This window comes from Oncorhynchus nerka, linkage group LG14 (assembly GCF_034236695.1).
Source record: "Oncorhynchus nerka isolate Pitt River linkage group LG14, Oner_Uvic_2.0, whole genome shotgun sequence".
Taxonomy (NCBI): domain Eukaryota; kingdom Metazoa; phylum Chordata; class Actinopteri; order Salmoniformes; family Salmonidae; genus Oncorhynchus; species Oncorhynchus nerka.
In genome coordinates, this window is record NC_088409.1 from 63,581,525 (window position 1) to 63,594,217 (window position 12,693).

Here is a 12,693-nt window from a genome sequence, read left to right on the forward strand (position 1 = left end):
ATACATGCAGAAGAGCGAATGTAAACCAGGGAGAACTCCCCCAAAAAAAAAAAACACACTACCCTCCCCTTTGCCCAATAAAAAAACCCACGCAACCCTCCCCAAAGCAAAACAATGTAATTGACAACCCTCCCTTATTTTGGAGCACCCCTCCCCCAGTACATTTATATCTGTCCATTAAAGAAAAAGCTTATGCAATTTGATAAAAGTGCTAAAAGAACAAAATAAGTTTTGCTACAAATAAATAACTTACTGAGACCATGTCATCTTCCTGCTCAACAAATGCCCAGATATCAGTTTACAGCATCATCAACCCTAAAACTAAGAGATTTCATTTTTAAATCCCACTCTCTTAATAATAATAATAAAAGTTGATCCTCTTGTCAACCATGTAGGCACCCCAAACTACACATTTTGTGATACAATCCTCACAGTGCTGCAAATGGTTATCTACTGACACACTTGTGTTCCTTGAAATTTCTTACATAGGCAAAGCTTTTTCCACAATTGTCACATGAGTATGGCTTTTCTGCTTTGTGCACCTGCATGTGAGCTTTGACATTATTAGCTTGGCTGAACATTTTCCCACATACTTCACAGCTAAAAGGCCTCTCTCCTGTATGAACACGCATATGCCTTTTAAGGTTACCGCTGATACGGAAGGTCATCCCACAAGTTTCACATGTGTAAGGTTTCTCGCCAGTGTGAATTCGTTCATGTAGTCGAAGACTGTTTGGCAAACTGAAGCTCTTCCCACACACGCTGCACATGTGAGACTTCTCTCCAGTGTGAACCTTCTGATGTATGACACAAGCAGCTCGCTGGGTGAAGGTTTTCCCACATGTGGAGCAAACAAACGGCTTCTCACCTGTGTGAAGCAGCTGGTGTATTTTAAGCGTCCCAATGGAGCTGTAGCACTTCCCACATATCTCACAACTTTGTGGTTTCCTGTGCTTGTCCTTCTTTTCGTCATCCATGTGTGTCTGCTGGTGGTTTCTCAGAGCGTAATTGTATACAAATGTTCTTCCACAAATGTCACACATAAAGGGCTTCAGTCCTTCGTGTACCTGCATGTGTCCTTTGAGGGTGCTGGATTGGTTGAACTGCTTTCCGCACACCTTACAGCAGAACGGTTTAGTCCCTGTGTGAATCAGACTGTGTCTTTTAAGGTTGACCTCGTGACCAAAACTGCTTCCGCATATCTCACATTTAAATGCCTTCAGTCCTGTGTGCACTACCTGGTGAGATTTCAACGCCCGCTCAGTCATGAAACCCTTTTGACACTGAGCACACCTAAATGGCTTGTCGAGGGAGTGTGTTCTCTTATGTGTCGTGAGGTAACTGGATTGTGCAAAACTCTTTCCACACATAGTGCAGCTATATGGTTTTTCACCTGTGTGAATTCTCTGGTGCACCATAAGACTGTTTCTTGTTGTGAAACCCTGTCCACAAGTCAGACAGTTGAATGGTTTTGCCTCTGAATGAACAAACTCGTGGGACTTTAGTGCTCTCTCCTCGCGGAACGTCTTTCCGCAAACTGTGCAGCCAAAAGTCCTCCCTTTTGAGTGACCAAAGACATGCTTGTTGAGAGAAGTTAAGTATATAAACTTCTTTCCACATTGGCCACAACAGAAAGGCTTCTCTCCCGTGTGAACTCGCTTGTGCTGTTTCAGCAAGCTGCTCAGATGAAAACGCCTCCCACACTGGTCACAGTTAAAGGATTTCTTCCTTTTGGGAAAGATCTGCTTTGTTCTGGGGCAGCTGTGCTCTGTAGTTTCTGTTACATCAGCAGATGAAACTTCTTCATTTGTTCCATTGCCCTCTGTTTTGACTAGTGGGCTATCAGTGAGAGCATCATGGATGTGTTCAACGCCAATTTTCGGGTCTCTTGATGTGGACTCTGTTTTTACTTCCTCTCGGTCTCCTGCAGGGGGGTCACTGTCTGTGCCTGAACTCTCTCTGCGTGCATTATCAACATCTGCAGGACCTAAGGACAAATAGAGTGCAAACACAAAGAAAGCCACATAAACCTCTGGTCAATTGCAAAATAAGCTAAATACAGTTGAGATGTATACTGAGCAGAATTACTGAGAACACAATCAAAGAGTTTTACCCTCTCCTCTGGTTGATGTCACATTGATTCCTGAGATATCACACTCCTTGATGGAACAGTCGATTGAGTCATCCTCCTGCCAACAGACAAATACACACACAGTAAAAACAGACTTACTATTACAATGATTTCATTTGGCATGTTTTGATGAAATACAATCTACCCACCTCACAGTCTTCCTCTGATGATGCAGAAGTCTCCCCGTCTTTCATTGCACTGGCAGGAGACACAACATAACCTAAAAGAGAAATGGAAATAAGTGGAATTATTTCAACACGGTTTCTCTTTCATATGAAACCAGATGAATATGTTTACATATTCCAGTTTATCGAATGCTCTGCATGGTATTCTAACTATTTCGATTTTAACGTTGTATTTCAGATTTTTACAATCTGAGGTTTCCTGTGGATTTCAGACACACTCCCAACTAACCAAACTGATTACTCTTTGTCAACACAGAATTAGTCTTTTTCAGATCTCACCCTTTTCCAGTGGTGTCACCATTAATTCCAGTTTATTCTTCAGGGTCTCATTTTCATTTTGTAGAATTGTAGTACACTCTGTGAATAACCTACATAACTTTCGAATGGCTTCCTTCATCAACAGGTGCATGATGGAGACAAGCCGTGCCTGATGGAAATGGGAAGAAAATCGTGGCGAAGCAATATTAGGCTACCTAATATCACAACCACATCATGTACTTATCTCCCAGTTTGATCCTACAAAACTAAAGCCCATCTCCAACCGTTTGATCCTAATAAACAACACCCCATCTCCAACCGTTTGATCCTAATAAACAACACCCCATCTCCAACCGTTTCCCAACAGTTTGATCTTTCTCCAACCGTTTGATCCTAATAAACAACACCCCATCTCCAACCGTTATCTGGGTGGGGGGGGTGGGGGGGCTAGGGGCATCTAGTAAAGCAGTGGTTCCAAACCAGTTTGGGCTGTTGGCCATCATAACAGTGAGTGTCGAGTCCTCCTGACCCCTGAAGTTACGACTTGGCCAGTGAAATGTATTAACTGAGCATCGGAACGTTAAGATGTAAGGCTAATGAACATCTAGCTATCTTGGAATAGACTACATTAGGTACTGTTATGCAAACTGAGTCCAAACTAGTTAACTGGCTACGTAGGAAGACACCCACCCCTGTGTTGACATTTTGATCACCATCATCTCCAGTGCAATATATTTCACTACATGATGCCATGATTGACGCTTCATGCTCAACTCTGCACATTTCTGCCACGGACGCTTCAACAACAATAGCCAAAATTGAAGTTGCTTGTGATTGAAATGACTCGTAATCCATTGAAATTGTGTCCTCGGTCTAATACTAAAATTAACAATTTTGTTCGACTTCTTTAGTTCCAGTAAGATAGCTAGTTGAATCAAAAGCTGATTGATGGCCCCTTTGCATGTCTCAACAGACAAAAAAAATGGCAGCCTTGGTACTTCTAGAACGTCTCTAATACGTCATATATAGACTTATTGTGCCTTTTCCAGTTTCAAAATAAAAGTCCAACAAGTGAGATAATTGGAAATGTACATTTTAGTGATTTAGCAGACGCTCTTAGAGCGATTTACAGGAACAAATGTGGTTAAGTGCCTTGCTCAGGGGCACATCGACATATTTTTTCACCTAGTCAGCTCGGGGATTCGAACGTTTCAGTTACTGGCCCAACGCTCTTAACCTCTAGGCTTTATATCCACTAACATCCGAATATAGGTACAACAATCACCAGACATCAGTCAGTAAAGATTTCGAACAGGATCCATAGAATAAAATATACAACAATAAGGCATATTGAACAGAAAAGGCAACGCATCTATGTCTCGTGTCTATCAGGATTGCGGCTAAATTACCATTAAACTCAGGTCAAGTTTATAGATGTTGAAGCCATTTGGAAAGAAATTAGATTGTTTATATCAAACAGCACGTCCCCAAGTATAAACATCAGATGGTGCTGATCTGCTTTCACACGCAACCTTTACTTTCACCTCATTTGTATTGAGTGTGGTTTAAAACCACCACTAGGAGGCAGCAATCAGTTACACAAAGATTGGAAACTAACTATCTGGTTTGCACGTTTTGGTTTTTGCCCTAGCACTACACAGCTGATTCAAAAACCAAATCACGTGCACCCAGGGGGGACCCCAGGACCGAGTTTGGGAAACCCTGAAGTAGGGTGCAAGGAGAGTCCACCAAACGTCAAAACAAGTCATATGAAGGGTTCATCTTTGATCAAAAGTTGAGTTGTTGAAGTCCATAGTCCATTGCTGTGCCTATTCTGCATATTTACATCATTTCAACACAATTTCTGAATGATATAGCTTTCCTCAGCAAATTATTTAATACATGTCTCTGTCCTAAAACTGAAAAGAACTGCATGTAGCCAGCCTAACATTAGGAACAAGAGTATTGGTTGCTCCTGTCTATTCATAACCAATAAGCGCAGTGTTGCTATGCATTATCGCAGTATTGGTTGGCGGACACGGCTGTCAATTTGTCTCCAGACGAAGTACAGTGTGATTCTGTGCAATTACATCAAACTCGGTCTGGGCACCGCGCGCTTGAAAGCATTGCGTCTGCACGACTTTCCAGGCTGGAGAGGAAATTTACTTGAAAGGAATGCGAAGAAGGTTTTAGGTTTGGCATTGATACGAGGAAAACGAGGAGGTGCGACTTTTTAAGTGGTCAACATATATTTTTCTTCTATTCAAAGGTAAATCTATGTAAATCATTGCCATAACGTGTGTGTATATATACACACACACACACATTTGTGTTATAATGGGGAATCGTTTGCTGTCATAATAATTCTTAAATTACATTTCAGTTGCATAATGAAATGGTTGACCGTTATGGTGGAATAGGCTTTTATAATTGAATTGCCCAATGCGGTTGAGAATGTTGCAAGCTGGTTGTTTATGTTGCGGGCATGGATGGGATGGCAAGGTCTGCAGTGGAGCTGGTTGTTATTATTATTACACGCTACGCGTGGCCTGATACTGCACCACCAGCAGTCGCAGGCAGGAATACAGTATGGGAGAATCGAGTGCATTAACATAATCCAGCCTGCTGACAATGTCAATATCATCATATACAGTGGAGTAGCGCAAATTCCGAGCAAAACAAAAACAAGTGTTGTACAAATCAAAATATATTATATATTTGAGATTCTTCAAAGAAGCCAACCTTTGCCTTGATGACAGCTTTGCACACTCTTGGCATTCTCTCAACCAGCTTCATGAGGTCATCACCTGGAATGCATTTCAATAAACTGGTGTGCCTTGTTAAAAGTTCATTTGTGGAATTTCTTTCCTTCTTAATGTGCTTGAGCCAATCAGTTGTGTGTTGACAATGTAGGGTTGGTATACAGAAGATGGCCCTATTTGGTATGGCAAGAACAGCTCAAATGTGTTTATTTATTTATTTATTTATTTATTTATTTCAGCTTTATTTAACCAGGTAGGCCAGTTGAGAAAAGTTCTCATTTACAACTGCGACCTGGCCAAGATAAATCAAAGCAGTGCGCCAAAAACAAACAACACAGAGTTATACATAAACAAATGGACAGTCAATAACACAATAGAAAAAATCTATGTACAGTGTGTGCAAATGTAGAAGAGGTAGGTAGGCAATAAATAGACCATAGAGGCGAAATAATTACAATTTAGCATTAACACTGGAGTGATGGATGTGCAGATGATGATGTGCAAGTAGAGATACTTACCCTCTTGCTCTTTTGCACCCCAGTAATAATATGGGGGTGTGCTATTTACAGATTGTCTGTGTACAGGTACAGTGATTGGTAAGCTGCTCTGACAGCTGATGATTAAAGTTAGAGAGGGAGATATAAGACTCCAGCTTCAGTGATTTTTGCAATTTGTTCCAGTCATTAGCAGCAGAAAACTGGAAGGAAAGGTGGCCAAAGGAAGTGTTGGCTTTGGGGATGACCAGTGAAATATACCTGCTGGAGCACGTGCTACGAGTGGGTGTTGCTATGGTGACCAGTGAGCTGACATAAGGCAGGGCATTACCTAGCATAGACTTATAGATGACCTGGAGCCAGTGGGTTTGGTGACGAATATGTAGTGAGGGCCAGCCAACGAGAGCGTACAGGTCACTTTAGTGACAAAACGGATGGCACTGTGACAGACTACATGCAATTTGCTGAGTAGTGTTGGAGGCTATTTTGTAAATGACATCGCCGTAGTCAAGGATCGGTAGGATAGTCAGTTTTACAAGGGTATGTTTGGCAACATGAGTGAAGGAGGCTTTGTTGCGAAATAGGAAGAAGATTCTAGATTTAATTTTGGATTGGAAATACTTAATGTGAGTCTGGAAGGAGAGTTTACAGTCTAACCAGACACCTAGGTATTTGTAGTTGTCCACATATTCTGAGTCAGAAATTCTGAGTCAGAGTAGTGATGCTAGTTGGGCGGGAGTGGCAGCAATCGGTTGAAGAGCATGCACTTAGTTTTACTTGCATTTAAAAGCAGTTGGAGGCCTCGGAAGGAGTGTTTGTATGGCATTGAAGCTTGTTTGGAGGTTTGTTAGCACAGTGTCCAAAGAAGGGCCAGATGTATACAGAATGGTGTCGTCTGCGTAGAGGTGGATCAGAGATTCACCAGCAGCAAGAGTGACATCATTGATATATATAGAGAAAAGAGTCGGCCCGAGAATTGAACCCTGTGGCACCCCCATAGAGACTGCTAGAGGTCCGGACAACAGGCCCTCCGATTTGACACACTGAACTCTATCTGAGAAGTAGTTGGTGAACCAGGCGAGGCAGTCCTTTGAGAAGCCAAGTCTGCCGATAACAGTGCGGTGATTGACAGAGTCGAAAGCCTTGTCTTTTATCAATGGCAGTTATGATATCGTTTATGACCTTGAGCGTGGCTGAGGTGCACCCATGACCAGCTCGGAAACCAGGTTGCATAGTGGAGAAGGTATGGTGGGATTCAAAATGGTCGGTGATCTGTTTGTTAACTTGACTTTCAAAGATTTTAGAAAGGCAGGGCAGGATGGATATAGGTCTATAACAGTTTGGGTCTAGATTGTCTCCCCCTTTGAAGAGGGGGATGACCACGGAAGCTTTCCAATCTTTGGGGATCTCAGATGATATGAAAGAGAGGTTGAATAGGCTAGTAATAGGGGTTGCAACAATTTTGGCGAATAATTTTAGAAAGAGAGGGTCCAGATTGTCTAGCCCAGCTGATTTGTAGGGATCCAGATGTTTTTTTAGCTCTTTCAGAACTTAAGCTGTCTGGATTTTGGTGAAGGAGAAGCGGGAGAGGGGGCTTGCTGCAGGGGGTGCTAAGATGTTGGCCGGGGTAGGGGTAGCCAGGTGGAAAGTATGCCCAACCATAGAAAAATGCTTATTGAAATGATCAATTATCGGATACTTATCGGTGGTGATAATGTTTCCTAGCCTCAGTGCAGTGGGTAGCTGAGAGTAGGTGCTCTTATTGTCCATGGACTTTACAGTGTCCCAAAACTGTTTGGAATTAGTGCTACAGGATGCAAATTTCTGTTTGAAAAAGCTAGCCTTAGCTTTCCTAACTGACTGAGTATATTGGTTCCTGACTTCCCTGAAAAGTTGCATATCGCGGGGGCTATATCTGTTCTTATTTCTACATTTTTGAATGGGGCAGGCTTTTTTAAGATGGAGAGGAAAGCACTTTTAAAGAGGAACCAGGCATCCTCTACAGACAGGATGAGGTCAATATCCTTCCAGGATACCCGGGCCAGGTCGGTTAGAAAGGCCTGCTCGCTGAAGCGTTTTAGGGAGCTTTTGACAGTGATGAGGGATGGTTGTTTGACGTCTGACCCATTACGCACACAGGCAATGATCGCTGAGATCCTGTTTGAAGACAGCAGAGGTGTATTTAGAGGGCAAGTTGGTCAGGTTGATATCTAAGAGGGTGCCCATGGTTACGTATTTAGGGTTGTACCTGGTAGGTTCCTTGATCATTTCTGTGAGATTGAGTGCATCTAGCTTAGATTGTAGGTGTTAAACATGTGCCGGGTTAGGTCACCCAACAGTGCGAGCTCTGAACATAGATGGGGGCAATCAATTCAGATATGGTGTCCAGGGCACAGTTGGGGGCTGAAGGTGTTCTATAACAAGCGGCAACGGTGAGAGACTTGTTTTTGGAAAGGTGGATTTTTAAAAGTAGAAGCTCGAATTGTTTGGGCACAGACCTGGATAGTATGACAGAACTCTGCAGGCTATCTCTGCAGTAGATTACAACCCCGCCCCCTTTGGCAGTTCTATCTTGTCAGAAAAAGTTATAGTTAGGGATGGAAATTTCAGGATTTTTGGTGACCTTCCTAAGCCAGGATTCAGACACGGCTAGGACATCCGGGTTGGCAGAGTGTGCTAAAGCAGTGAATAAAACAAACTTAGGGAGGAGGCTTCTGACGTTAACATGCATGAAACCAAGGCTTTTATGGTTACAGAAATCAACAAATGAGAGCGCCTGGGGAATGGGAGTGGAGCTTGGCGCTGCAGGGTCTGGATTAACCTCTTCATCACCAGAGGAACAGAGGAGGAGTAGCATAAGGGTACAGCTAAAGGCTATAAGAACTGGTCGTCTAGTGCGTTCGGAACAGAGAGTAAAAGGAGCAGATTTCTGGGTGCGGAAGAATAGATTCAAGGCATAATGTACAGACAAGGGTATGGTAGGATGTGAATACAGTGGAGGTAAACCTAGGCATTGAGTGAAGATGAGAGGTTTTGTCTCTAGAGACACCATTTAAACCAGGTGAGGTCACCGAATGTGTGGGAGGTGGAACAAAAAGGCTAGCTAAGGCATATTGAGCAGGGCTGGAGGCTCTACAGTGAAATAAGACAATAATAACTAACCAAAACAGCAATGGACAAGGCATATTTACAATAGAGAGAGGCATGCGTAGCCGAGTGATCATAGGGTCCAGTGAATAGCTAGGCGAGCTGGAGACACGGCGATTCAGACAGCTAGCGGGCTGGGGATAGCAGGTTAGCAGAAGGGCCTTAGGGGAACTTTGCGATGGAAGAGTCTGTTGGAACCCCTAAGACGTTTTTTCGGCAGAACAGTTGTGATGGATCGGTGGGGCTCCATGTCGGCAGTAAAAGGGTCCAAGCCAATTGGCAAAATAGGTATTGTAGCCCAAGAAGTGGCTGATGGACCTATTCAGCTAGCCGGGAGATAGGCCTAGCACGAGGCTAGCTCCAGGCTAACTGGTGCTTGCTTCAGGACAGAGTCGTTAGCCAGGAGTAGCCACTCGGATAGCAGCTAGCTAGCTGCGATGATCCAGGTGAAAAGGTTCAGAGTTTGCGGTAGGAATCCAGAGATGTGGAGATGTGGTAGAGAAAAAGCAGTCTGATATGCTCTGGGTTGAATCGCACTGTGCAGACTGGCAGGAGTTGACCAGGCTGAGGCTAACTGATGACCGCTAGCAGTGGCTAACTGACTACTAGCTAGTAGCTAGTTAATTGGCTAGCTTCTGTTGGGGGTTCTGGTCCTAAAGTATAAAAAATAGCAGATCCATACCACATTGGGAGAGGCGGGTTGCAGGAGAGTATGTTGAAGTTGAGGTTAAAAATCTAAAAAATCTATTCAAAATATATACGAAGAAAAAATAAGATATATACACGGGACAAGACAAGACAAATACATCTGACTGCTACGCCATGTTGGATTGCAAATAAGCAAAGAGAAACGACAGGCCATCATTACTTTAAGACATGAAGGTCAGTCAATCCGGAAAATTTCAAGACCTTCTAAAGTTTCTTCAAGTGCATTCGTAAAAACCATCAAGTGCTATGATGAAACTGGCTCTCACGAGGACCGCCACAGGAAAGGAAGACCCAGAGTTACCTCTGCTGCAGAGGATAAGTTAACTGTACCTCAGATTGCAGCCCAAATAAATGCTTCACAGAGTTCAAGTAACAGACACATCTCAATATCAACTGTTCAGAGGAGACTGCGTGAATCAGGCCTTCATGGGGTCGATTTGCTTCAACGAAACCATTACTAAAGGACACCCATAAGAAGAATAGACTTGCTTGGGCCAAGAAACACGAGCGAGGGACATTAGACCGTTGGAAATCTTTGGTCTGATGAGTCCAAATTAGAGATTTTTGGTTCCAACCACCATGTCTTTGTCATACGCAGAGTATGTGAATGGATGATCTCTGCATATGTGGTTCCCACCGTGAAGCATAGAGGAGGGGGTGTGATGGTGTGGGGGTGCTTTGCTGGTGACACTGTCTGATTTATTTAGAATTCAAGGCACACTTAACCAGCATGGCTCCCACAGCATTCTGCAGTGATACGCCAAAACCCCTCTTTCAGGCTGTGTAAGGGCTATTTGACCAAGAAGGAGAGTGATGGTGCTGCATCAGAAGACCTGGCCTCCACAATCACCCGACCTCAACCCAATTGAGATGGTTTGGGGTGAGTTGGACCGCAGAGTGAAGGAAAAGAAGCCAACAAGTGCTCAGCATATGTGGGAACTTCTTCAAGACTGTTGGAATAGCATTCCTCATGAAGCTGGTTGAGAGAATGCCAAGAGTGTGCAAAGCTGTCATCAAGGCAAAGGGTGGTTACTTTGAAGAATCTCAAATATAAAATATGTTTTGATTTGTTTAACCCTTTTTTGGTTACTGATTCCATGTGTTATTTCATAGTTTTGATGTCTTCACTATTATTCTACATTGTAGAAAATAATGAAATAAAGAAAAAAGTGTGTCCAAACATTTGACTGGTACTGAATGTCCGCCCCTTGAAGGCTCATACAGATCAAATAAGGGAAAACCCCAATAACTGTCCACCCTCAAGATCAGATAAGAGGATTTGAGATTCAGTCTGCTGCAGTCAGTGATGTAACGCATCACTATGCTGTCTGTTGCCCCTGAAAAAAACAAGAGAAAGAGGGAGAGAGAGGAAACTACATAAAGCCTCCCATTGGAGCTGTGGAGCTGTGTGCTCTGAAGGACAGCTACAGTAGGGCCCCAAACACAAGGATGCACGCTCCCCAGTCCGTCTCTCTCTCTCTCTCTCTCTCTCTCTCAGTCCCCTGGCTGCTATCGCTATCATTGTCCCTCTGACTGTTCGACCGCAGCAGCAGCTCCTCTCCGGTTACATAAGCAAGGTTGTTGTTGTGATACGAGGGAGGACCTTTGGCTGGTAAGTGATGTGGCATGTAGTCTGGCACCCAGACTATACCAATACCATTCAGCTCAGCACATCAGCCTTCAGGGGCGATGATGTGTCAGAAAAACACGCTGGCAGTTTTTGCAAGCTCAGACAGCTTTGGCGGATCCTATCCATATTATATTTGAAGAATTATTTTACAGGGAGAGAATTTGTGTTTTGGTTAGTCTTTGGGCTTATCCTTAGCTGTCTTAGATTTTCTTCTGTGATATGAAACAAAGAGGCTTTGGTGCAAAGCAGGGTAGGCCTCTACTTGTTGTGCTGTGTTGTTGTAGGGGCTGCATTTAGTCTACAAACAAATGCTGGGTCTTGAAAGATATCCTTTTCTAGATGGGCGCATCAAAAGATGATCTGGTGTTTGAAAATGAATGAAGGATTCTTCAATGTGTCGGTCATCCTCTCACCTAAGAAACAACAGGTGCAACACATGTTGAGTTGAAGAATAAAATGTTAGATGCAAGTGAATATACAGTGCATTCGGAAAGTATTCAGACCCCTTGACCTTTTCCACATTTTGTTACGTTACAGCCGTGATTACATCGTTTCCCCCCCCATCAATCTACACACAATACCCCATAATGACAAAGCAAAAACAGGTTTTTAGAAATGTTTGGAAATGTATAAAAAAAAATTGAAATATCACATTTACCCTTTATTCAGTTTTTTGCTAAAGCACCTTTGGCAGCGATTACAGCCTCGGGTCTTATTGGGTATAACACTAAAAGTTTGGCACACCTGTGTTTGGGGAGTTTCTTCCTGCAGATCCTCTCAAGCTCTGTCAGGTTTGATGGGGAGTGTCGCTGCATAGCTATTTTCAGGTCTCTCCAGAGATGTTCAAGTCCGGGCTCTGGCTGGGCTACTCAAGTACATTCTGAGACTTGTCCTGAAGCCACTCCAGCATTGTCTTGCCTGTGTTTTTTCAGACTCGTTATCCTGTTGGAAGGTAAACCTTCACCCCAGTCTGAGGTCCTGAGGGCTCCGCAGCACGTTTTCATCAAGGATTTCTCTGTACTTTGCTCGGTTCATCGGTCCCTCGATCCTGACTAGTCTCCCAGTCCCTGCTGCTGAAAAACATCCCCACAGCCAGGGTTGGGTAGGTTACTTTCTAAATGTAATCCGTTAGTTACTAGTTACCTGTCCAAAATTGTAATTAGTAACATAACTTTTGGATTACCCAAACTCAGTAACGTAATCGGATTACATTCCGTTACTTTTAAATGACTTTCCCCTTAAGAGGCATTAGAAGAAGACAAAAATGTATGTTACCAATTGAACAACATCTATTGCAGGGTAAATCAATGTTAAAGTTTACATAGCTGGCCATATATGGATGTTACATTTTACTTTATGGGTTGGTTATGTAGGCTTC

At 43.3% G+C, this 12,693-nt stretch overlaps 2 protein-coding genes across 2 annotated transcripts in view; one reads left to right on the forward strand and one right to left on the reverse strand.

Annotated features, from left to right (window-relative positions):
* Positions 1–90: 90 nt before the first annotated feature.
* LOC115141675 (gastrula zinc finger protein XlCGF26.1-like) lies at positions 91–3,552 on the reverse strand. Its single transcript, XM_029680760.2, has 5 exons — positions 3,265–3,552; positions 2,596–2,743; positions 2,281–2,351; positions 2,114–2,189; positions 91–1,987 (listed from the first exon to the last, which is right to left on the reverse strand). Exons 1-5 carry the CDS (start codon positions 3,427–3,429, stop codon positions 447–449), a joined length of 2,001 nt encoding a protein of 666 aa, XP_029536620.2. The 5' UTR covers positions 3,430–3,552; the 3' UTR covers positions 91–446.
* A 1,062-nt stretch (positions 3,553–4,614) lies between these two features.
* The window catches only part of LOC115141677 (protein yippee-like 2), a 28,903-nt gene continuing 20,824 nt past the window's right edge, over positions 4,615–12,693 (forward strand). Inside the window, exon 1 of the mRNA XM_029680764.2 lies at positions 4,615–4,843. The gene's annotated coding sequence lies outside the window, so the exon portion shown is untranslated. The remainder of the gene's footprint in view (positions 4,844–12,693) is intronic.

Excerpts from the sequence above, each read along its gene's own strand:
- LOC115141675 (XM_029680760.2), bottom strand. The coding sequence starts at position 3,429 with ATGGATTACGAGTCATTTCAATCACAAGCAACTTCAATTTTGGCTATT. Across the intron at positions 2,352-2,595 it reads GGTGACACCACTGGAAAAGG|GTTATGTTGTGTCTCCTGCC; the intron begins GTGAGATCTGAA and ends TTTCTCTTTTAG. Across the intron at positions 2,190-2,280 it reads CATCAGAGGAAGACTGTGAG|GAGGATGACTCAATCGACTG; the intron begins GTGGGTAGATTG and ends GTCTGTTGGCAG.